The 23,971-nt window shown below is 36.8% G+C and overlaps 7 protein-coding genes across 20 annotated transcripts in view; 1 reads left to right on the forward strand and 6 right to left on the reverse strand.

Annotated features, from left to right (window-relative positions):
- Positions 1-608: 608 nt before the first annotated feature.
- On the reverse strand, positions 609-8,677 carry LOC114873652 (COPII coat assembly protein SEC16). 5 transcript variants are annotated; one of them, XM_046286394.1, is made up of 7 exons: positions 8,443-8,676; positions 7,684-8,368; positions 7,479-7,617; positions 7,250-7,368; positions 4,968-5,062; positions 2,995-3,754; positions 609-734 (listed from the first exon to the last, which is right to left on the reverse strand). In XM_046286394.1, exons 1-7 carry the CDS (start codon positions 8,451-8,453, stop codon positions 705-707), a joined length of 1,839 nt encoding a protein of 612 aa, XP_046142350.1. In that variant the 5' UTR covers positions 8,454-8,676; the 3' UTR covers positions 609-704. The 5 variants fall into 5 exon arrangements, 4 of the variants coding, with proteins under 4 accessions (XP_046142350.1, XP_029038063.2, XP_029038055.2 ...); XR_006829555.1 differs by having other exon boundaries at positions 645-734; positions 2,698-3,754; positions 8,443-8,677; XM_029182230.2 differs by lacking the exon at positions 609-734 and having other exon boundaries at positions 786-3,409; positions 3,647-3,754.
- A 239-nt stretch (positions 8,678-8,916) lies between these two features.
- LOC114873598 (protein sprint) overlaps positions 8,917-23,971 on the forward strand; it is a 103,126-nt gene continuing 88,071 nt past the window's right edge. For 7 of the 9 annotated variants that reach the window (XM_029182080.2, XM_029182136.2, XM_029182128.2 and 4 more), the window contains exon 1: positions 8,917-9,136. The gene's annotated coding sequence lies outside the window, so the exon portion shown is untranslated. The remainder of the gene's footprint in view (positions 9,137-23,971) is intronic. The other 2 variants (XM_029182100.2, XM_029182109.2) reach the window with 2 other exon arrangements.
- LOC114873698 lies at positions 14,313-15,872 on the reverse strand. The gene is made up of 5 exons (XM_029182305.2): positions 15,730-15,872; positions 15,138-15,252; positions 14,948-15,060; positions 14,771-14,885; positions 14,313-14,558 (listed from the first exon to the last, which is right to left on the reverse strand). Exons 1-5 carry the CDS (start codon positions 15,862-15,864, stop codon positions 14,470-14,472), a joined length of 567 nt encoding a protein of 188 aa, XP_029038138.2. The 5' UTR covers positions 15,865-15,872; the 3' UTR covers positions 14,313-14,469.
- On the reverse strand, positions 16,206-17,607 carry LOC123987629. Of its 2 annotated transcripts, none has more exons than XM_046286398.1 (5): positions 17,439-17,607; positions 17,115-17,214; positions 16,875-16,984; positions 16,708-16,816; positions 16,206-16,353 (listed from the first exon to the last, which is right to left on the reverse strand). In XM_046286398.1, exons 2-5 carry the CDS (start codon positions 17,170-17,172, stop codon positions 16,280-16,282), a joined length of 351 nt encoding a protein of 116 aa, XP_046142354.1. In that variant the 5' UTR covers positions 17,173-17,214; positions 17,439-17,607; the 3' UTR covers positions 16,206-16,279. The 2 variants fall into 2 exon arrangements, with proteins under 2 accessions (XP_046142354.1, XP_046142352.1); XM_046286396.1 differs by having other exon boundaries at positions 17,408-17,607.
- LOC114873711 lies at positions 18,811-19,949 on the reverse strand. The gene is made up of 5 exons (XM_029182325.2): positions 19,795-19,949; positions 19,618-19,720; positions 19,282-19,373; positions 19,073-19,193; positions 18,811-18,985 (listed from the first exon to the last, which is right to left on the reverse strand). The coding sequence occupies exons 1-5, from the start codon at positions 19,834-19,836 to the stop codon at positions 18,912-18,914; spliced, it is 432 nt and encodes a 143-aa protein (XP_029038158.1). The 5' UTR covers positions 19,837-19,949; the 3' UTR covers positions 18,811-18,911.
- On the reverse strand, positions 20,378-21,540 carry LOC114873723. The gene is made up of 5 exons (XM_029182351.2): positions 21,426-21,540; positions 20,927-21,017; positions 20,762-20,853; positions 20,568-20,685; positions 20,378-20,501 (listed from the first exon to the last, which is right to left on the reverse strand). The coding sequence occupies exons 1-5, from the start codon at positions 21,465-21,467 to the stop codon at positions 20,440-20,442; spliced, it is 405 nt and encodes a 134-aa protein (XP_029038184.2). The 5' UTR covers positions 21,468-21,540; the 3' UTR covers positions 20,378-20,439.
- Positions 22,208-23,301, reverse strand: LOC114873715. Its single transcript, XM_029182339.2, has 5 exons — positions 23,190-23,301; positions 22,877-22,961; positions 22,700-22,794; positions 22,475-22,592; positions 22,208-22,395 (listed from the first exon to the last, which is right to left on the reverse strand). Exons 1-5 carry the CDS (start codon positions 23,229-23,231, stop codon positions 22,322-22,324), a joined length of 414 nt encoding a protein of 137 aa, XP_029038172.2. The 5' UTR covers positions 23,232-23,301; the 3' UTR covers positions 22,208-22,321.

Raw genomic sequence — 23,971 nt, forward strand, 5'->3', positions numbered from 1 at the left:
CAAACACTTGTACCCTACTTTGAACGCTCAAACGCTTAGCCTAGAAATCAATAGCAAAAGCTCTAAAAAATTCATCAACTATTCAAAATCTACCCTTTAAAGATCTCAAAATTTGATACTCTACTTTGAACGCTGTAGCGTCTAATTAAAGAATCAATCATGGTTCTAGGAATACATAATCGTTCTATCAGTCTCTGACTATTCCATCATTTAATTTAAGAATGAATGATGTATCCTAGAACTTCAAATCTTCCTTCAGAATCATTCAAACACTTAAATGACAGTGTTGAAACTCTATCAAACCTTCTTAAATTTTTCCTCAGCGTCATACACTGTTCTAACTGTCCCATGATTTAATTTGAAAAAGAATAATGGGTTTCAGAACTTCTTCGACATGCTGAAACTTCTATTCGAAAAGCTGAAGAAAATCTAAGATCTAAAGATCAGTTACAGGTCCAGACAATTTAATACCATTCTCGATCACTGGCATTCGATCGGCTACCTTCTCCCTGTACGGTGTCCCTTTGCCATCATCATCATCCACGTTACCATCGTCCTCTTCGTCATCTCGCTGTCCCCCCTCGTCCCCCTCTTCCTCCTCGTCCAGATCCTGCTCGGAAGAGGAGGTAGAAGCATTTCGTAGCCGTTTCACCTTCGTGCCAACAGGGTCGCCGGTTTCCTGGTCCGTGGTACCGATCATCTTACTACGAAGTATGTCCAGCAGCTTCTCCAGTCTGACAAATGACGAGTTTTCGTTTGTCAGGTTACGTGAGTATCGTTCCCAGCCGCGCCGTGCTAATCGGCCCAAACGAATCTCTGCAATACTCTCTTTAGAAGCGGCAAAAGCAACAATGTCAGCTGAAAGCCATGCTGCCAGCTAAAAGAAACGGATGTCGTGCGGTTGGTGAACAGCGAAGCGGAAGCTGAGCTTTTCTACGCGAACGGAAGGGTGCTCGCGGTTCTATTCATTCCAGTGCGATTTGGATTAAAAAAGAATGCTTAGATTTTAAATACAAGATAGTCCAAGAAATGAGCTAAGTAAAAATTTATTTTTTTTCAAAGTGTTAAAATAAAAAGTTGCCATAGGATTGTTCTTTGGAGTTTCGTGGACCACCCTGTATTTTTTCTTTTGAAATTTTAATTCAATTGATTTAGAAAAATTTTAAAGCAACTCAAAGACTTTGATTTTATAAAATTATCTTGGATTACATAAAACAAGGAAACAATGCACACTGTACACGAGACAATACAAAAATGGGGTAAACTAAGATCATGCTATTGTACAAGCTGCAAAGCCATGCCAACGTAATTTACACTATCCAAATGTAAAAAATAAATTTACAATTGCAGAATGGAAGATTCTGCGAACGATGAGAAGTGCTCTACGATTGTTTCAAAAAATCAACAATCATTTTATTATAAGACTTTTATTCTTTTTTCTCTGAATTTGTTACTCTTAAAACATACAAAATATAAGATAATGACGAGACAGCGACTAAGGGACAAAGAAAATAACATTCGAGACTTGGTTCACGCTGACAGACTCGTAACTTGAAATGTTCAATTATATTTATACAATTCTATATAAAAAAATATATGAGTATTTTTATATACAAATCACCAATCGTTAAATGTTACAGTTGTAAAAATTGAAGAACACAATCTTAAAATTATTAAGGTACGAATTTGTTTTTGTTTTTTTTTAAAGAGATTCAATTTTTACTGTTGTCAATTTCTTCTCCGTTTATTAAGTCATTCAGTATAAAAATTACTGTTTATGATACAACAAACAGATATCTCTTTTATAAACCAAGAACACAATTAAATTCTTGTTAATTACCTATCTATGTTAATTGTTCAAAACTCACATAATATCAGCCAATGAAGCTCCGTACAAAACGTTCCTATATACAAGCAATTCTTTTTAACACCTTACCAACCTGTTAACCCTTTAAGTGCTGCAAAAATTAAATTAAGCTCAAGCACTGCAGACATGATGCAATTACTAAATTAGATCTAAATGGAATAAAAATTAATTAAGTGCAAATTAATATACATACACGCAGGGTCTATTTGTTAAAAATATTCAGCACTGGAAGGGTTAACAAACGATTAATAAATTTTCTGCAATTAAGCGATATCATTTATCCATTTTATCCTCGAGCAGTAGGTAAGGTGTTAACTAATGGCACGTGCCGAACCATGAGGCAAGGTGTTAAGGACACTTCTATATTGTATTACAGTAGACTCTCGTTATATTGCCGCAGTAGGGGTGGAAAATTTGTCAAATTTCAAAACTTCCAATTAGAGGGAAAAAGAAAAATAGACTTACAACTCATTTTCATAGACTATTACTCAAATTGCTCGCGTGGCAATATAACGAGAGTCCACTGGATTTATAATAACTACTGTTCAGAGATGACAAAATGGCACCTGAACAAAATAAAATGTGAGTGCTCCCAATGGAATTATAGACATCCTATCTTGTCATCTTTGCACAATGGTACTATATCATTACTATAACAACTATGATCACTCTCCTAGCCAAGGTAAAGCTACAGCACAACGTAGCAGCCGGTCAGCAGGAACCAAGGCAAAGAAGAATTTAAATCTTTCCAAGCATTTTCACAATAAAAAAAAAAATAAAAATAAAAAATGAACAAGGCTACTCGAGGATAGAGTGAACGATAGACCTACGTGCTATTCGACATTGTACATAGTAGTAGCCTCTAGCAAGCCCTTGAAGCCCCCGTTTGCGACACACGCCAGTGGTACGCGTATGGTTGCGGGGCCCCGCGCGTACGTAGCCTAAATGTAGGCGGTGGTGTAGGTAGCGCGTGAGGGTGCTGTCAGGACTCTGGAGGTCAGGATACCCGTCGAGCAGAGATCTTTCGGCACGAAGGAGGAGCCACCACCGACAACGGTCACTTCCGGGATCTCGGTGATGGCTCGGCACGTGTCCTCGTCATCGAGACGATCATCGTCCTCGCTCACCGTTCTACGCCCGTCTCTGGCCGCGTTCTCGTTCAACGTCTCCGAGCAAGCTGGCTTCTCCGTCTCACTGAACGCCCTCTTCGCCCCCGCGTTCTTCTTCTTCCTTGACTTCTTCGAACCACCTCTCTGTCTCGGCTCGTCGTCCTTCCTCGATCCCCTGGTGCTCCTCCTGGACGTCCCAGAGCTAGACTCTACATTAGACTCCGCACCTTCTTCGCTATTAACTTTGGTTTCCTCCGCGGCCACCTTCTCCTCCACATTTTCTTCCACCGCTTCTGTTTCATCCTCCTTCTTACTGTCAATGGGGAGGTCCGAATTAGTCAGACTAGATGACTCTTCGAAGGTGGCATCGTCGGGGGGTGACTGGGTAGCTCGATTATCCTCGTCCACCGTCCAGGTAGCTGACGTCGCCGGACTACAATCAGCGGAACGATAAACGCTCGGCTTCTCGGAGACGAAATGATGGTGTGCCAACTCGGCGGTACGCGAACGCAGCATGCCGAAGTGTTGATGGACCGAGGATGATCCGGAGGAGGTGGACGTCGAAGGGAGAAGGTTACAGGTGTCGGAGAGAGCGGTACGCACGGGGGTGCTGGTTACGTATGGCGAGTCGAAAGTACCGACAGGGGTGACCGATCTTGCGTTTACGCACTTTGCCACGTGATTCTCGGCCAGGTTCTTGGACGCCCGCGCCTCCTGCAGCTCCCGTCGCAGGGCCAGCGTCTCTTCCTCGAACGCTGCGATCTCGCGGCCTTCGTTGCTAAGTGCCAATACAAGTCCACCAGTTTATATATGTACATTCACGCGTGTCGTCTTCCGCGTCTCGCGAATGAAACGTGATCCCGGCATGCGGACAATCGGGTCTGGTATTCGAGGAACACAGGGGCACCCGGGGGTGTTCCTATAGAGTGAGGCAAGCTTGGAGGCAGCGGGTCAAAGGTGGATCGTGACTGAAGGACAGAAGGGTCTTGTCAAATTCTTAGGAGAAGTGTGTTACGGCTAAAGATAAGGTTCTTGCTAATTTGGTGAGAAATTTTTGCCAGGCTTTGATGCGGTTATTAACCCTCGGACGGCGAACCATGGAGAGAACCCACGATTTTAATCCAATTTTCTTTCATTATTTATTATTTTCGGTTTTAAATTTTACACTGTTCCTTTAAAAATTATTCTTCCAATATACGAATTATATATTTTGAAAATTTGGGTCGTCATTGATCCAGGCTTCGCTGTTCAAGGGTTAAAAGAGAAATAGAGGTTGAAGATGAGATTTTTGCAAGGCTTGGCGCTTGGTTATGATTAGAAAGAAGAATTGCAAGGCTTCGATAAATTCTAGCTGAAGAGAAGGTTCGATGCAAGGCTCCATGTCTGAGTTCATTGGATATGGTTAAGTAATGGATTAAATAATAATACGCTAAATAAGAAACGTCGTAAAATTTTATCTTAAAATGGCAAGAAGTAGAAGACAGGTTTATCAAATAATTTATACAAAATGTATCGAATTTTATACGATTTCGGTCCGTGTTGATAGAATACGAAGAAACTACACACAGAGGGAGAACAAAGTGGGAGAAACAGGGGGAAAGAAAGTAGAAGAATAATGATAAGAAAATACTACTAAATTACTAATTAATAATATCAACATACTTATACAATCTTTCCTTCGATTAAAAAATATAGGAATCTTAATTTCCTTGTAAAAATACGTATTTTTGGAACAAAATTTTTATCGGAATTGTATTGAGAAAAAAATATATTAATAAGACGAGACGAATCACACGTGTTTAACAATACAATTTAACAATAATTTCACCAGTTTACGTGAACTCTACTGTGCAAATTGTGTGCTACTTGAAATCACGAGTGAAACAATCAACCAAACGTGTATTTTACAAAAAGAAAAAAAAATATTGAAATATTTAATTCCCTCCCACAAATGTTGAACAATAAAAGATATATCATAAAGGAGTACTCACTTTGCATTCAGTCTCAAAGTGGCCACTTCTTCTTCCAATTTTGTGATACGTTTTTCACTCTCTTCTTTCTCTTCCATTAATTTTACAATTTGATTCTGGAATCATAAAATCAATTGATGATAAATACCATTGCTTTCAAAACCTTTAAAATCCTTTTTAAAAGGAAGGAAAATATTTTTGTCTGTAAAAATTATTTTTCCTCAAGAATTTATTACATATTTTCCTCTAACATTTAAAATTACAATGTATTTAACATGGAAGGAATGGAATGATATAAAAAATAAAATTCTGCTCCAAGACGAGCAAGTTCTCTCCCGTCGGAAGAAAACGAGGATAAAGATAACAGATAAGGGAGACAATAATATACCAGCGTAGATAAGATGCCTCGGCTCGTTTCGAAAGAAATCAAACAATTTACATAGTAACCTGCAATTTTTCACGAGATAACGTTTTACAACGTACCGCTCTTTGGTTACACGATTCCACGCCGTTTATGAGACTCCAAAGTTAGCCAAGGTTTCATTTATCAGTAATTCTTTACTTTAAAAATTCGTTATTTCTTCATCGAAGAAAGAATCTTTCATACCCATTAATCAACTAAGTACTTCTTCACTTAAAGAAAAGATCTCATTTTCGTTAAAAATGAATTAATATGTAATATCTTTTCATATTAATTAGAATATATTCATCCCCTACCCTTATCCAGAATATACAAAAAGAATTTTATTTTTCAATACCAATTGAAACCTATAAATTTCATCCCCTACCCTAGTGAAATGCCTAAAAATTCCTTATTAATAGAGAATTTTTTCTAACAATTGAATCATTGTCCGATTTAAAATATGAATATTCCTCGTCGGTTTAGCTCTCGTCTCTAAATCGCGAAACAGGGGAACGACACGAATTCCTCGTCGCGACGGCCACTTGGCCTGTTGGAAACGCATCGAGTGGGTTTCGGGCTCGTCGGTCGGGTGTCGGCGACGAGCGGCCAGAAATTTACATGCACAAAAGTGGAAGGTCCCGAAGGTTCAATTACGAGATTGGCAACGCGACAGAGAGAGGCAGGGCATAGAACGGACGGCCATCGCTTCGGCTGATGAGGCTAATGGATGGTTGAAACCCGAGAAGACGGGAGAAAGAGGGAAAGGAAAGAGGCCAAGGGAGAGGCCGTGACAGCCGCTAAGTGCCTCATCCTTCACCCTTCCCCGTCCCTCTGCCTCCCTGTTCGAACAGTCTCCTCTCTCTACCCCTCCTAGATAACACCCTCATGTGAAACCTAATCATTTTTACCGCGTCACGGATATTTCGTATTACGTCTACATTAGGTTCTCCGGTATCAGCCGGTTTTATCAAGAATAGAGTCCTGCCTTCGAACCCTCCTCCACGAGAGTCTGACCAATTAGGGGATGAAGTCGTTTTTGGAGCCAATGGATATTGAACGTGCTTGGATAACGAAGGTTTAACCCTTTCTGATGATTCTTCTTGGATGAAATGGAGCTGGGATCAGGAAGTTGAGATTGGAATGGGTTGCAGAAACTGCAATTATTCTTAAGATTGTTCGAGTATAAAGGCCTCCCACGCAATAACTGTTTATAAGATGTGAATATAAATAGAATGGAAACGTCTGCGGCGAACTTGATCGATGAAAATTCGCGTGCAGACGATAATCGAGAGGGAGGGAAATTGTGGAAAAAAGAAGAGAAAAGGTGAGAGAGGGGAAACGAAGATCACCTGGCCGTCCTAATCAAACAGAACGTACGAATGCTACGCAAACAATATGTCCATGACCATGTCGTAGAAATGCCGAAAGCGTCGGTCGAAGCGGCACATTATTGTAGCCTAACTGCAAAGTTGAGAGAAAGAGAGAGAGAGAGAGGATTCCTAACTCTCTACCCGCTTTGTTTTCCATTCCCACGTTCTCTATCTTCCGACCCAAACTTCTATTCTTCCTCGATACTTCCTGCTTTTTTTTAACGGAACCAACGCCTATCAACACTTCAAGTTCATTATGGATCCATGAAAACTGATCCTATTGCAAATTTCTCTCAATCTCCCTGTGTTGAGCTCTGCGTTGTTTGCATGTGGAAAACACTTTTATGAACATTGGTAGCAGATAAAATACACATACCGATTGTGAGTCAATGTTTTGAAGAGAAAGTATGAATCATTAGTCGTGACTTATCTAATCACCAATAGCGGGGATAGTTATTGGACGTTTTTAATTGACCGATTCTAAAGAGAATTGATATTCTCGTGATTTTTTCGAAGGAAATTATACGTACGTTTAAATTGGCCACCTCCAGTGATCTTTGGTTCAGTTTCTCCTCCACTATAGCTTTCACTTTCGAAACTAATCCTTCCTCGCATGTTTTGTTAGCTTGCCTAATTTCTCGGATAAAATCTGTAACAATTAAAATGTTTATACCCGTTTGAATCTAAGATGAATTTACGTAAATTAAAATTCCAAGTTCCTGGAAATAAAATGACACAAAAGGTGTCATAAATATGTACCTGATAACATTCCTGGTTGGTAATCTGATGAGCCATTGTATTTACACTGTGCCAGCTTTGCCTTCATACTACCTAACTCAGACTTTGTTTCGTTTAATTCCTTGAACAATTGGCTATTGCTCTTTTTCAATTCTGTCATCTGAAAAGGCCATAATTATTATTATAAGGAAAATGTATACATAATTCTATACTATTGAATACACACTTGTTCAATGAGAGACAAAACCAGCTTATTACTGCGTCCAATGGTTGTAACAGAACTTCCACTATCAACACTATCAGGATCTTCGCTCTGAGCAGGAGCTTCTGCTGATCCAAGGCCAGGATCAGAGTACCTCCGATGCTCCGAATTCAATTCATCCCCGTTGATTCCATTGTTTCTGTTAGCAGTTGGTGGCAGACTTGCATAATCCCCATTTTGATAGTTAACAGGTATAGGAGACGCCATACCATTCTCTTGCAGGCTTGTAAAACCATTTGCCATAGAATTCATGCTTATATCCATTGGGTGAGTTTGATTGAGGTTTCTCCTAGGTCTGTTAGGTATAGTTCTAATGCCAGAAAATGGTACCGGCTGATATAATCTGTACATGGCTGGCAGTGAAACTGGTTCCATGGCATAGGTCATTGGCATCTGCGCGTAACCACACATGCTAGGATCTGAAGCTGTTGTAAAGAGACGCTGTCCATTACTTGGAAAGTTCTGCTGCACGTTAGACTGCCACAATACATGCTGATGTTCCATGCCAGGTACTACATCGTTGTTTTGATTGTTTTGAACGCTATTCATCCAAGAGTTGAACATACTATTCCTCTTGCTGGATCGTTTCTTGCTCTTCTTGGAGTGGCTACTGACATCGTCCCGATACCCTGACTTTGATGGGTCCAATCTGAAGAGAATTCATCTTTAATGAATAAACGAGTAACTATAAATTGAAAAATTGCCTGAAACGTCGTGTCTCACCTTTTATCCATTTTTACGGACGATTCACACAGTGTCCGAGGTTAATCACAAATCAACACTCGCAGTATACGTGACATGAGGATCTTACGAGATATCTTACTGCTACGAGTATGTTGAAATACTGACGTTTCGATACGCACGAGCTTAAACTAGGTAACTAACGTTACAGCATGAATCCTAGTAATAGCACAGACGAGATATAGAATAGACCAGTCGTCTTATAGGAGTTCATATTACAAGATCTGAAATACCGGCGTACTCTAAAACCTCGTCTGTGCAGTCTGAGCTCGACGCTTGCAGCGCCTTAATCTACATATCCATAGCAGCAGAACATTACCGATAAAATAGGTATGTTTCATAACGTGTGTCCATAACATGATTTAACCATAGTACAATAAGGTACTCTCAGATGGCGCATGCGTTGCTGTTGAACGCGTTCATAATTTGTGTCATACATTCCAGTTCGTGCTTTTCACTGCAACAGGTGTTATGGTCTGTCGAGTTTTCGCTTGAGTTTTTATCGTCATAGTATTATGCACGCGTGTATGTTTATGTACATATTAGTTAACAATGTTTTGTGAAATTGGTACGATCAATCGTTTCGTATTTTATAGGTTCGTGTGAAATGTGTGTTCAAGAAATGACTTTTGGAGCCTGATACGCATCGGTTTTGGTACAACGAAGTAAACAAAAGGTTGGTGTCATTTAATACTTATTTTACAATAATAATCATGATACATTGATATTTGTAAAATTCTGTATTACATTATTGATCAATGCTACAAGAACGTTAAGTATATAGGTTATCCTTGTTTTGTTTTCACTGACTGGAAATAAATGCCTGTTATTTCGGTGTTTCTTGAGAACGATTGTCGAACAATGTTGTGTATCGTGAGAAACGCGTGTCTTCATACCATGTACATTGAAATATCACGTTACTATAATAAGTTACGTGCTAATTGCATCTGAAACAAAGACATTAAATATTTTCCGTCAAATGATGGCGGTAACAGTCATCAGTGATCCATATAAGATATCGCGATTGACAGTTTGATAGAATGTACATGATATATATATTTCTTATAATTATCACGTACATATGTCTTATATTGTATCTTTTATAAGAAATATATACAACTTTTACGACTGATAGTAAAAGATTCTTAACAATTTTAAGTAATATTAAAAAATGCCATTGAAAGGTGGTCACGTGACCGTGACGTCATCAATCCCTACCGGAAGTCTTGGGTTACATTTAAAACGCCGTTTAGTGGGAAATTTAAATGCCCATCTATGCGTGTAAGGAAGATGAAAGTGTTGAATCATTATAGCAAGTCGATTAAAACATCGAACGTTCTTGTTGCATTGTAGAGTCAATGACAAATGAGTCAGGTTAATTGCAAGTTCTAAGAACGTATTTCCTAATACAATCTCGTATTAATCAACAGTGATTTATAGTAGTAAAATAAATCATATTTATAAAACTGAACAATTTTAATTTTGATAATTCTTATTATCTACAATTAATTTTTATATTCTTAATAAACACGGTGAATTACCAGGTGATTCACCAGGCACAAAACGTGTTAAGAAATTTAATATCAAAAACGCTGTTTAATTCTGTTCATCTTTTGTACGTGCAGCAGATAATAATTTTATTTTATTTATGTACACGGGTAAACAACCCTAAATTATTGGTCCAATGACTTAGCGCCCTTAGAAGGGTGTCTCCCTCGTAGGAAATTATTGAAAATAGAAAACTATTTTTTTTTTTTATACAATTGGTATAAAGGAGTATCGATGAATCTCAATTAACAATGTCGGTGATCTTTCGTCGCAAAAGTGAACGGCCTGCTGTACGGGCATAGAAGAAACCCGTTCTCTACGCGTGGGTGGCGCAAAAATATCAGGAACCTACGCGAGTTTCACGCATTTGGCGCGTTTCAATGATCGAACGGACTTCCCTTACTTCTTTTCTTTTATATCCAAGAAAACGTGGGTAGGGTACATACACGGTACGATCAAAAGGACGATTTCAATGTTCCCTGAGAAATTTTCAAACGTAAAGTCCTAAAACGGTGACGAGATAATTCACCAAACAGAAATCAACACCAGTAGGCATACATCTGGATAAGATAAATGTTATCCCACCTACCTGGTTCGTTGACATCCACCAGGAACTATCTCTTATCACTCGGTTAACGTGTGTAAAGGGTGATAACGTATTCGCGGCTACAATTGCACTATTGTCACCCAGAGTTCACTTTTTTATTTTCCTTTCCTCGATGCATTAGCCTAGTTAGAATTTCTCTTTGGGTGGGGCTAGGCATTTCATTTTCAAAAATATGAAAATTTATAAAATGACCACTGGAAGGGTAATTATTAAAAGTGGAGGGGCTAATTGAAATTTTAGAGACTCCAGGCCTATCCAGTTATGTCACTGCCTCGATACCAGGAAAAATATATTTTCCCATTTTCTTTCAAATCGAGGAACGAGAACCTCTTTCATTCAAACGTAGTCTAACAATTTCTCTTTTGAAATCTCTATGGGAAATAGACTGTTGCACACTCTTCTCTCTTACTAGAGAGATCGTACAATTTTTCATTGCACCCGACGTCCCATTACTAAAGTGCAGTCGAATCGTTTGGTTATTCGTAGTTTCGCGTTTGGTGTATCGGAAGAATTTCCATTGTTCGTAGGAGAGAAGACGATAGGTCGGACTCCAGTCTCCGGATGCATGGGGCGTACGCCTATGGTGGTCCACGCGCCTAAAATCGATTCAGAGAGACACAGACAGGGCATAGACCTCCCTGCATAGGGTTGATTCGTCGTAACTTTTTCGATGAACGAAAAATCAAGGATCTTCTAAATTTTCTACTAGATTCTACTGAAAATCCAATCATGTGATAACAGAATGAAAATATTATTTTCAAAATAATTTCATTTGCAATTCCTTGTATGGAAATCCATGCTTTTTATTCCAACTCAAACTTCATCTACATAATACCATAATGATCCCCATTCACCGTTCTAAATGCCAAGAGAATATCACAGACATTATCCACCGTTTTTACCGTCTCCTTCGCCATCAGAAGCAGAAGACAAATTTCCCTAGGTTGGCCCGTGCAACCGTCGCAGAAATTAATTCCCCCAGTATTCTGGCCGTTCGTTCGAGGGTGCATCGCATCCGACCGGGATTGCCCGCGAACTACACCCGGCTTCCTTCACCCTCGAAGCTGGAAAATTGTCCACGTCGAGGGAGATGTCGTTCCAAAAAACTGTCGAGTGCTGGCACCGCCACCATTAGAGGGATGGTGGTCGGTTCGCGGAAATTTCGAGCGCTTTCCAACGGTCCCTCGAAATTTTACGATCGCTCGTAATCGTAGCACGGGCAAATTATTATGGTGTGAAATTTCGCTTGCCGGGTCAGAGTCGCCCGTGAGTTTCTATAATGGCCTCCTCCCCTTCTGGCCATCACGTCTTTATGGCTGTTAGGTTTATTAGTTGACGTTTTCGCACGTTTCTCTCCGTTTATCGTTGCTTCCTCGTAAATCCATGATTTATTCCTCGGAATCGTTCGTTTTCATATGAAAATGAAAATCATTTCTCAGGATGATCAAACGAGTGAAAGGCACCGTGCTCGATCGCTGTTCGTTCTTATATATTCCGGTTCATTAGCAGGCGAGCGGGTCTATCGTAGTTCACTACCATAGTAAATAATGCACCGCGACACCTGGTACATCGTGTACATCGTGCGTTCACGTACGCACGCCAGCTTCGTGTACACACGTATATATATGCAGGAGGGTCGAGCGTAATGTATGCATAATGTATGTAGGGCTGGTGTGCTCAATACCACCGTTCCATTGCTTTCTATATATCACGCTAAGCTGCTGCACTCGCGACTGCATTCTACCGTTTGCACCCGGTGCATCGGACCGAGGGGTGCGACGACACGTGTGCGCGTTGAAAAGAATTCGAAAGAAGAAGGAAATATAGGGTGGAACACCGTGGGTGGTTTTAGAGATACTCGACTCTCGGATAATATATCGAACCTCTTCTTCGCTATAAAATAAAGAAAAATGAGAAACGAAGGAAACTAATAATATTCGTGAATTTTCTTTTTATTATTTCACCAACTCTGAATATGTAAGTCATGAACGACGAGAGTCGATGAAAGGCATAGTACCTTGATAATAGAGATACACAGAGAACGGGCTGATAATTCGAGAATAATTCTCTGTTGGCGCCTATCGTGCACGTTGATCAACGCTGCAACCAGCTTAATGGAAGAGCACTCGTTCTTCGGTCACGTAGGTCCGTCGAGTTCACGATGGAATTCCAGCGATGCTAATTTCATCGTAGAATACCGGAATTCCGCAGGCTATTCCGACCTGCGGATACGCGGCACGGAGTTATATTAACCACGTTTCCGGAAACGTTCGATTAGCCATCGTGGAATGGGAACAATTTCGGTAATAGCGACCCACGAGACAATATTACCGATGGTGATTCGAAATTAGTCCAACGTCGGATTTAAAATTAAATTGAAAAAAAAAAAAGAGAAAAGAATCGAAGTAATTCGCGTTTACACAACTGAATCCTCCCGCACCGCAAACTCCTCGATGTAAGTTCACTCGTCGGAGCTAAGTGTCTTCGTTTGTTTCGAGCATCGTTCAATTAAGAGCAATTAAGGAAAGAAACGCGAACGAAGCACGATTGGAGGAGCGCAATGGCAGACGTCGTTGACAACATAACCATGCGATATCATGGTGTAAACTCGATTATAAAAGCATCCTATCGTTCGTAGACTTATTCTTCGTTTAGTAGATACACACACGTATCGCACAATGTGTCGTGGAAGCCTTTATAGAGCCAGACAACTCGATTGAATTATAGTAACAGAGTTATCCGTCACTTGGTGTGCGAGAAGGGCTAAGGGCTAAACACTAAGTCTCAACGGGATCTAAACTGATTTCCAGCGTATTTGAGGGAAATGAAACGCGTCTGAAGTAAGATCGATGGAAATGGAGAAGTTTCCTTTCGCTAACTTAAACCATTTACCCTTGCATCGCGAGATTTATATATTGCTTTGAAATTTGATGTCAGCTACTGATTAAGGGAAAGATCTGACTGGAGCCCCAGCTTTGAAAATAAAATATTTGAAAGAATTTACGATCCGTATCGTGAATCGTTAAGATTAACCTTAAGGTTCTTAATTCGAGCCGTGTTAAACAAAAGCTTTAGCCGTTTTGACGACGGTCGTTTGCATTAAGTGGCCTCATCCGAGCCGCGCGCCTCCCCCGATCCGTCTGCATTTGACTTTGTAATTTCATTTATGTCGAATCGCGTATTCCGGGCTATGTCCGACGCTCGCAAACATTTGTGGCCAACACCGCGTTTCGCATCCTCCCAGGATTCTCTAATTAACAAACTTCCGATTGAAATTGTTGCTCCTATACGATGTTACCTTTCGGTGTAATAGAACGAATGGAATGGTAAATTTTTTCATCAAATTTTGTCAGATTCGATGATAACGCTATTATTAAACGCTTTGCATATTTTCATTTCTGTCTTCGTTATGTTGAAACACTTATCGACGCGGATCTTTGTGTTGAAACAGAAAAGTGTGCCACGATGCAAGGCACTCGAAAAATCATGATAGGTATATTTTATTCGAGAGAAGTGAAAGGAACCTTGAAATTGGCACGTTAAAAGCTGCATGGTAAAAAGTAAAAGTTACAGCGCGATTATTTGTATCTGTCATCGTTGGTCATGGTCAATAAATATTGGAAAAAAATATCGATCACGGTGGAGTAATTTTACGTAGGGAAATTGAGGATTAGCGGCACATTTTTCACTTCAAATGTGAAATTAAAATACTTTCAGTTTATTAAAAAATAAATGGCAGCAGTGGATTTCGTACAAAAGTATTAAAGTCGAGCAGTATTCTTAGAGTCGAGCAATATTTTCTTAATATTTAAAAATTCTTTGATTTTCTATATAGTATCCTTTTATTTATTTATTTATTTTAATTGTTCTGACTCCATCATTTTCATTATTACGCACTTAACGAAACGGTATCCCAATTCGCATTCATCGGTAATCTCTTTCACTGAAAAAAAAAGGAAAAATAATCGTTATTTTATTGATCATCTGAATCTTAATCGTTCAAGTGTTTTGAAAAAAAGAACTGCTGGTTCATGTTGTTCATTTGTAGCTTATTTTGCTAGTCATTTCAATGATTTTGGTTCATGAAATAATTGCGGGATTGCGCAACAAAGTGAATTGAAAAATAAAGTAATGACATATTAATTAGTGAATCACCTATATCGTGGCACTGATCTATATTCATATGCAGTGCACGTTGCAATTTCGGTGGCATTCTGGATCCTTGAATCAGTTTATGAATAGTTGGTATCTCGATCTTAGCACCTGTCATCTGAAAGCAACGAAACAATTGATTCGAAATTGTTAAATATTTATTTGAATTAATTAACTCACCGTTCCTTGCTTCTGAGCACAACAAACCGCGGTGCAACTGGCTCTTCTCAAACTGTCTTTGTTAATCTCCGCAGAATCTTCGGTCATCGCGTCATCCAATAGTTTAAAATCATCTGAAAAGCAAGGAAGTATTCGTCATATTTTTATGAACAGATTTTTATTTGTATATGAAAGGAGGTAATGATTTTACTTGGTTTCGTTCCCATTTTATTCATACACTTTTCGACTTCCGTCATATCGATGGAAAACATGTTTGCCAAGCCAGTAACCAGTTGATGCATTGGTACTTCCGCATGGACACTCGTCTAGAATCAAATAGTAGTTATTTTATGCTAATTTTGAGATTTTTAGCTTTGTAAGTTTACAGATTTCAAGGTAAATTGGGATATTTCAAATTTTATAAATTTACAAATTTTTTAATTGCAAATGCTATAAATTCTCAAATTACAAATTAAAATATCCAGAGTATTGGCAAGCTTTCAAATTTTTCCAATTCCCAAATTTTAAGCTAAACTATAGACAGTAATTAGAATATTTCAAGTGCTATCAATTTTCAAATTTTCTCAATTCTCAAATTTCAAACTAAATTATCAGTTCATCAATTTACGTAACAGTGTATCATTTGAGATTATTCATTATGGTTATATCAAGGATCAATAAGTCATTCGAACTGATATAATTACTTCGATAAACTCTCTCTTCAAAAGTGTATCATATGACGCAAATCTTAATGCAGTATTTATTTACATTCCTCCAAAAGATTTTGAGGAATATGTACTTACGAAAACGAGGAAAGTGAACACCAATAACAATGCACTCTTCATGGTTGCGAGGATTTCACAGATTTTTAAATGAAAATTCGGAAATCTTCCGATGAACACGACTTGTTCGTTAGATAAAGTTTCATTAACTAACATCAAGTCTCTGGTCTGCTTTATTTATATCAGACAGAATCGCGGCTAGAGGTTAAAGATGCAAGATAGTGTCACATGTGCAGATGCAACATTCCTGATAAATAGTAAATAATAATTGGAAAAATGAATTTGATGTATAACTCATTTATTTTTTTTTTCTCTTCTATTCCAGACATAATTATGGTAGGTCTGTTCTTTTATAATGTTTTGTAAAAATTATAAAAATAAAATATTTGAGAATCCTGAAAACCATAATATTAATTGAAACTTACTAATTTCAAATTATAAATCAAAATAAATTAGTGTCAGGATATTTTGTTACAAGTTCAGTCAAACACAGTTACTGCATTTTTACAATCAGAATATTCTTATATTTGTAAAGAAAAGAATCCTGTTTGTTTATAGTGTCACAATAATTTTATTGTCGAAGTTTGTGTATTAAACAGGAGGAAAAAGTGAGACCAATTTTGCACTCGTCATCTTCTTGTTCCGCTGAAACAATTGAAAGAACAATGTTCGTGATAATAATTTCAAATCATTTTTTAATGCATTCTTCTGTTCTATTTCTGTTCGTGTTATGGTCAACAAATAAACATGTTTATGTTTGTATATTAATAACAGTTAAATATGTAAATTCCAGCTAATTAAGTGAATTCTATGAAATCTGTAAATTCCACTAAATTGTTTTCATCCTGAATAATTCCACGGTAATTACATAAGCTTAATTAAAAACAACAACATACTTGTTTTTTCTCATTGTCTTCACAAACTTCATATAGTTGTATAATATTAAAAAGTGTCAAGGATTTTTCACTGAAATGTGTAAAATATATTTGAATTAATTACCTTCATCGATGCAGTCCCTCAATTTCTGCTTCATCGCCTCGCTCAAAGGGAACTTATTACGTTTGGCTAATTCAATTAACGAATTCAATTGAATCTGGTTATTTTCAATCTGAAATAATTGCAAAATTATTAGATATTCTTAACTGTTGAATAAAAGAAGCACTTACTATGTGCGATTTCTCAAAAACACAGGTAACAAAGCAACCAAAGTTAGAAGAGTATTCTGATAAAGATGCATTTTGATCATCGAATATATTTTCCAAATCTTCTATGTCCTCTATAATAATAAAAAATAATGTAAAAATAGTAGATTTTAATTCTCTTCTACACTCTCAAGTAGGAGCGTTTCATTAATTAATTCATTTGATTTTGTCGAGTCAAATGATTATTAATTAATTATTATTTACCAGTGGTTAATCTATTCTTCTGCAAGCATTCTGCTAAATCGTTTACTGGCACGTTCATTACTCTTGAGATTATTTCTACCTCGAGTGCTTGTGTCGTTGCCTGCAATCGACATTTAATTAATTACCTACCAATTAATAATTATCCTTCGATACCATGCAACAGCTCTAATACAATTATTTATTTTATGTTACAATCTGGTCGGTTAAAAATATTGAATAATGGATAGAATTTTAATTCTGTAATCAGAAATCAATAAATAGATCAAATAATAATGTTTTCAAAGTACACTCACGCTGATAAGAACGCAAACAAGAACCACGAACCTCTTCATCGCGGCTAAGTTTAATTATGAAACGAATAAATCGACGTGCTTCCACGAAGGAATATTTTGCAAACTGCACCGAATTGCACCGATGCAACGGAGCTTATATTATAACCTGGATGTCGATTGACAAACATTTCAGATTTAAACAAAATTATTCTTGCTTGGAGCACGGGCACAGCGTTGAAAGCAAATTAGTCAGCGAAATGGCACGGGCATTGTTTAAATAACAACGCAAAGCTTCGAGTTTCATCCGAAGACGGAAGAATAAATTAATTAAATATTACGAATTAATTACGACTGAAAAAATCCTCTTAGGAGTAAGAATACTAATGAAGGATTTATGTAACCATTTTAATGAACCTTTGAACTTTATTTACAAGATTTCGAGCTAACAATTTCTAGCCTTTGTAGCATATACTGGGTGGTCGTTAAGCTACGGGTTCTCCGTTGAAATGCGTGCGGCGTTCGCGTCTCGAGTGCAGCTTAATTATTCATAACGCGTTAACGTCCCTTTGTTTATTCATAAGCCGACCGACGTGGTGTCTGCGTGAGTGGCGATGCCACGGAATCGTCTACTTGCTTAATCTCATTCTTATTAATGAAACTGAAGGGACTACTCTCCAAGAACACCAATCAATCAAAAAGTTCCATTGATTCATTTATTTCCAAAAGTACCATTAAATGGCACCCACGGTATATTAATTTGAAGTTTAGAATTTTATAAAAATGGCCTCAGAAATACTTCATTAACGTTCTTAATATAAATTGGGCAGTTGCTATTTGCAGTAAAGAATAATTAAAAGGCACTGAATTAATTAAAAGGAAATACGCGCCAAAATACATTCGCAAAATGGCAAAGTTCATCAGTCTGGTATGCAACACTTGTCGTCCCTCGAAGCAGAAAATTGTCTCTGTACGGGTTGCAGCAGATTTTCAGAGCGTTCCGCTCGCGGCAAAGCGAAGAGGACGAGGCGGGTGTCGCGTTAACGTAAGCGGCTCACGTTGCGAGGCGGTATAATGTAGCCGGTAATGGTCGAAGTTGCCTCGCATACACCATGGAATAAAGTTATGGTCGGCCCGTATGCAACGAACAGACCCGCACGTTGAGACACTTTTGCAAATGGTCGGCTTTGCGACCGATTACAGCCGGTAGTTGCATTCCCGAAGAAATCGCTCTGGCCACTCGCGGAATTCTAAACGATCCTCACGCCAAACTGATCGCACGGTTTTCCTTTAAATCGTTCCTCGAGCTTTAAAGCTCGTCGATTGAGAAATATCCTCGGAGCTTGAATAGCTAACGAGAGCGATGAAGAAGGTGGATGATTTTGCAATTTTTTTACGAATTAATTCAAGAAGAATTGAACACGTTATTTATATTCTCATATCATTTTATTGAACGTGGTACATTGATTATAAGTTTCGAACAATTATAAGTTTACAGCCTTCAACGAGCGATCTTTAATAGTCTAGCCTAGTTGAAAAGCTTCTGGATATAGCAATCACTGTACTTGGTGCCGATGTTGCACTCGTCAGCTTCTCCTTGAACTATAACAAGAGCGCAATTTTTTTTTTTTTTTTCATGAACTTTAATTATCTATTTGATCGGTAATAATAGTTACGGTTGTTACTTACTGCTTGAAATGCATGCTTCTGCAATTTTCTTCACGTCTTGGATCTCAGCATCGTTACCAACATGCACTGATTCTATCATCGTGTAGACGGGTTCCAGATGGAACTCATTGTTGCCTGTCAGCTTGAATAGTTGAAGAATAAAATGTAAATTATTCGTGGTCAAAGACAGTCGATGCTGTTGAAGAATCTTTATTATAAATTGTACATACCATTCCCATTCGCTTCATCACACAGCCTTTCAAGCAGCCCAATTGTTTCAAGTCCATTCCATCTGCGGCTTGCTGAATGTTTTTAGCTTGATCTGGAAATTATTTAAGAAAATTTTGATAGTATTTATTATTTAGTAATTCGACTGTCAGGGTAGGGTACAGTGAAACTTGAATTATTAACTTTTTGAGAGAGACCCAATTCTAATTTAGTTTCGTATCTCGTATTGTCTTCGTTTTCTGAATTTTACACTGTTCCTCGTTATAATATTATATTTGAGGCACTGTATAGAGAATTTTAAGCCATTGAAAGAATTAATTGAAATGATATTGGCTTACCTTCTGTCATATGAAACTCATCAGCGCATGGTTTCACGTTCGGCATCAAGTACTCCATGTACTTAGCTATCACGGCATCTTGATCGAGACCGCGAACGGCCGTCTGAAAATCAAATTTATCCCGTGAAATAGTGAAATTGTAATTTCAGCAGTGATTATGAATAGTTTAACACCCACGGTAGCGGCCAATAGGCAAGTAACAGCAACAATAAACTTCATTCTTCCTTAACAAACGTATCCAAATCTGATCAAAAAGCTGCTGTTTGCAAACGAAATTCGTCTTCAACGAATTTTTTCACCAGTTGTGTTCTCTCGAATCCCTCGAAAGGACATTTATACGTCGCTACGGGTAGGTGTTTAAAGTTTGACACGCAGGAAACAAGATAATTCCTTGATTTAACCGATTTACGTAAGGCCAGTTCTGTTCAAGTACGACCAACGTCTTCATTACCGCGTGTCACTTTTATCACGAAAAATCATTGTTTTCACGGATTCGTGAAACGAGGGTTTTTCGAAGAAAATTATGACCTGAATGGAACGAGCCACTCTAATCACGCATCAAGAACAGTGTAATTACAGAAACAATTTGTTTAACTTCGTCCGCGGATCGTTAGATAAAATGACAACCCTGAATTCTTGGAATTGGTGAATGAAATCATTAGATAATGATTTTTCTTTTTTAATTAGCGAAAGCTTATGATACTTGTTATCATTGTTTACAAAATATATTTGATTAGGTATATTTAAAATCACGTAAACATTTAATTTTATATATATTCATCTTTTATTTATTTATACTCTTTAAAATACATCTGAATTTTCTTAGTTTTCCATGAAACATTTAACGTAGCTGAACGCCATTTTGCACCCATCAATGTCTTTAACTAAAACGAAAATAATAGTAAACATTTTTATTAATTGTTCTTTTTTAATTGTGTAATTTAACTTACCTTTATCGAAGCAATCAACTGCAGTTTTTTGCTTTTGTTTTAATAAATCTGGCTCATCAGCGTGCACGATTTTCAGAAACTCCTGCACATTGTCTAGGTTTATCTTCGAATCTTTTATCTTGAATAAAATAATTAAGAAATAATGTAATTATGGAAGAGATAGTTTTTCTATATAGTAGATTAGATTTACGTACAAAGCTTCTTAATTTCATGGTGCATTCAACAAGGCATGAGGCCTTTTCCTCACCCCTTTCCATTTCTTTGTAGAATATTTCTTTAGGAGTTTCTGAAGAAAATATTTCAATATAGAATTCCCAATCTTTCAAAGTTTTATCTAGGAATGGATTATGATTACTTACTTTCAGTTAATCCATTTTTTTTAGCACAGTGTATAAGTTGATCTTTCATTAGATCTATATAATCATCTTCAGGATCAGCATTAATTGCAGCCTGAAATTTAATGAAAATTTTAAATATAATAATAATAATTTGCTAAGTTCTCTTTCTTCTTTTTTTCTCTATGATAGACAGTTTACATATTTTTCACTTTACTAATAGAAAAATTATTAGGGTCCTTCCTAATTGCATTATTACTTTATTATTACATTATTAATATTTTAATATTGCACCCTAATAATGTTTTATTTTTTCACTACTATATTCTAATACTTTCTTAGATGGAATCTTCCAAAAATTAATCTAGATAAAATAAAAAGCTAAATAATGCAAGCGTTAGATGCACTCGCATCGTTGCATTTGCAAAGTAGGTACATATGGCCCAACAAATTAATATAAATACTCATCTTCTTCTTATAACATTTTTCCTCCAATTATTTGATAAATAAACTTTATACTTACTGCCATCAGCAAACCACTAACAATAATTAGCCAAGTCTTCATCTTGACGTTGTTTAACAATTAACGAACAACACTACTACAGAATGAGCTAGTTTATCGACGACTAAATCTTATTCTCGATGGCTTCCAATATTTATACAATAATTGCATAGCCGAGCAAAAAATGTATCACGTGTTATACAAAGTTATTAGATTTTATTGCAACACAACGGATTTAATTATTGCATGTAATCTTCCCTTTTTTTGCTATCCAGCATCCAGTTAACCTTGACTTTAAATCGTATACTTAAATTAAAGGAAAAATATAATTCATAAAAACTTAATAATGGATTGCTAATATCGTTTGACTTAAGTAGGTAATCAGTAGTTATTAGAGTGTCATTTCAGGAATGATTGAATGAACTTCGGCTTTATTGCTGTTTAAGAATGATCGAATTAATTTAAGTGTACATTTTTAACATGTACCTTTTCAAGTTTATTAAAAAATTAATTAGTTTAAGCTCTTGTTAATTTTGGTTCAAGCAGAAACGAAGAGAAAAGTAGACAGAATGATTGAATAACCACAGTTTTCCGGTCATTATTTTTATTCAAATCTCTGCTGTAATTATGTTCTTTTTTTATAGACGTTATAAGTTACAGTAATTGCTATGCAGTAAAAAAAAGTTGTTTTTTATTATGCAGCTAAATTTTTGTATTACTTAATATTCACGTGGATTTTTTTTATAAGTTTGCATCACGATTGATCCAGGACTCGTTGAAGGGTTAAAATAATGTATTCGTGATTTGAACGTCAAATTTTCATTTAATCGCTACTTTTATGAATCTTTACAGTCGTACAATAATTAATATTTATTTAAAAGTATTCTTCCTTGTAATTTGAATAATGGATTCCTCGATCAGGCAGGGGTTTTCAGGTCTATACAGCGTACAAATGTGTACGCGAGCTCGCATTCGTCAGTATTTTCTTTCACTGAAACAGTTGCAAATTCATTAGCAAAAACGATACGATACATTTAATTTCCTATTTCTTTGATTTGATTGATTTTTACCTTCCTCGAAACATGCTTTCGCTACCTCCACGTGTGCGGTTATTTTGTCCGGATCCTCGCCATTTATCTTCGTCATGATTTCTCGGAATTTGTCTTCTTGAATTTCATTGTCGACCACCTGAAAAAAGTATCAACATTATTTGAAATTGCCAAATTCTAATAGTAGGGGTGTAGACAGTTTTACAGACACAGAAAATTGGAAATTTTCATTTAATTTTCACTCACAACTCCTGTCTGTTTCATCATGCAAGCCTTCATGCAACCAAATCTAGTTCTATCTTCGCCTTCCAATTCGTTGTCGTCAAACTTTGACAGTTCCTCTGAAACGAAAAACGATTAGTTGAAAAACTTACTTAAGAAAAATATGGGATTCGTTGTTAAATAAACTGTAATTTAATTCACCTGGCATAATTTTGTTTTCTTGGGCACAAGGTTTAACGAATTCCTCTAGAACTTTTATTATATCCTCATTGGCACGAATCACATCCTAGAATTCACATTTATTTTCTAATAATATCGATGGAGTATGTTCTAAAATAGTATGTTATAAATTATCCAATATTATAAATTAATTCTCAAGTCTATAAATACATAAAATCGAAAGAGGGTAGTTTGGCACTCTGTGTAATGTCACCGATGACTGTGGCGTCGCGACGCCCTAAATGTAGTATAATGGAATAATTAAAAAAGGAAAAGAATGATTTCTCTATCTTACCGTGACAAAAAGGAGGCAACTGATCACCAACAAGTACTTCATATTGATTATCCTTTCGAAACAATGTAAAACCTCGAACTGACTGACGCCTGTCGACGCCTGGAAAACATATTTATAGAGGACCAGTGTGAATACGCGTAGAGTCAAGGTAAGGTGTTAGATTTCATTACGAAATAGCAGGAAGAGAAATAATTGCCCGATTCACACTGGTTTATATAACGAGCTTTTGATTTTAATCGGGAAGAGAACGACCAATTTCAGGCGTTGCATCCCGCGAAAAATGATTATTTTTAATTATCCAATCGTTACGAAGAAGAAAAATTAATAATGTTCTTCGTGGAAATACCTAGAATTGCATTTTGTTTTGAGTTGATAACCATTATTGAAGTAACTCGATTCGTTCTTGATGTTTGCATACAAAGAATCCATCGTGGGAAGATTTTTCTTTGGATCGAAAAATAGAAGGATCGAAGTCCAATTATCGTGTTGATTGATCAAATCTCATTCAATTAGTCATTTCTGTTTATAAGTTAGAATGCAATGTTTGCGAGCAGTTTGAATATTTTTATTTTTATATTACTTGAACAAAAATGGATTTTGTTAATTATAACACTGATATAATATTGCTTGCATTTTTTATTTTAACTGCATGATATCTTAAAAAAAAAATAATCATTTTGCACTTATTAGGATATTAAATAAATTGGTACAATTAATATATTGAGCAAAAATAATTTATTATTCTCTTATGAATTTTATAAAGTACATCAGTTATATTCATA

This window comes from Osmia bicornis, chromosome 7, assembly GCF_907164935.1.
Source record: "Osmia bicornis bicornis chromosome 7, iOsmBic2.1, whole genome shotgun sequence".
Lineage (NCBI taxonomy): Eukaryota > Metazoa > Arthropoda > Insecta > Hymenoptera > Megachilidae > Osmia > Osmia bicornis.

Bases quoted from the DNA above. Each gene is read 5' to 3' on its own strand.
- LOC114873698 (XM_029182305.2), bottom strand. From the start codon at position 15,864: ATGTTAGTTAATGAAACTTTATCTAACGAACAAGTCGTGTTCATCGGA. The intron at 15,061-15,137 runs GTAAAATCATTA...CTTGCTTTTCAG, and splicing joins TAAAATGGGAACGAAACCAA to ATGATTTTAAACTATTGGAT. The intron at 14,559-14,770 runs GTGATTCACTAA...TTTTTTTTTCAG, and splicing joins AGATCAGTGCCACGATATAG to TGAAAGAGATTACCGATGAA.
- LOC114873715 (XM_029182339.2), bottom strand. From the start codon at position 23,231: ATGAAGTACTTGTTGGTGATCAGTTGCCTCCTTTTTGTCACG. The intron at 22,795-22,876 runs GTGAATTAAATT...TTTTCGTTTCAG, and splicing joins AGAAAACAAAATTATGCCAG to AGGAACTGTCAAAGTTTGAC. The intron at 22,396-22,474 runs GTAAAAATCAAT...CAACTGTTTCAG, and splicing joins GAAAGCATGTTTCGAGGAAG to TGAAAGAAAATACTGACGAA.
- LOC123987629 (XM_046286396.1), bottom strand. From the start codon at position 17,446: ATGAAGAGGTTCGTGGTTCTTGTTTGCGTTCTTATCAGC. The intron at 16,985-17,114 runs GTAAATAATAAT...TTATTATTATAG, and splicing joins GAAGAATAGATTAACCACTG to AGGACATAGAAGATTTGGAA. The intron at 16,354-16,707 runs GTAATTAATTCA...CAATTGTTTCAG, and splicing joins GAGGGACTGCATCGATGAAG to CGGAACAAGAAGATGACGAG.
- LOC114873723 (XM_029182351.2), bottom strand. From the start codon at position 21,467: ATGAAGACTTGGCTAATTATTGTTAGTGGTTTGCTGATGGCA. The intron at 20,854-20,926 runs GTAAGTAATCAT...TATTTTCTTCAG, and splicing joins AAAAAATGGATTAACTGAAA to AAACTCCTAAAGAAATATTC. The intron at 20,686-20,761 runs GTACGTAAATCT...ATTTTATTCAAG, and splicing joins CCATGAAATTAAGAAGCTTT to ATAAAAGATTCGAAGATAAA.
- LOC114873652 (XM_029182222.2), bottom strand. The intron at 5,063-7,249 runs GTACGTATAATT...TTATGATTCCAG, and splicing joins TGGAGGTGGCCAATTTAAAC to AATCAAATTGTAAAATTAAT. The intron at 3,755-4,967 runs GTGAGTACTCCT...ATTGGCACTTAG, and splicing joins ACTTTGAGACTGAATGCAAA to CAACGAAGGCCGCGAGATCG.
- LOC114873711 (XM_029182325.2), bottom strand. From the start codon at position 19,836: ATGAAGTTTATTGTTGCTGTTACTTGCCTATTGGCCGCTACC. The intron at 19,721-19,794 runs GTGGGTGTTAAA...TTTGATTTTCAG, and splicing joins CTTGCCTATTGGCCGCTACC to ACGGCCGTTCGCGGTCTCGA. The intron at 18,986-19,072 runs GTAAGTAACAAC...CTCTTGTTATAG, and splicing joins AGAAGCATGCATTTCAAGCA to TTCAAGGAGAAGCTGACGAG.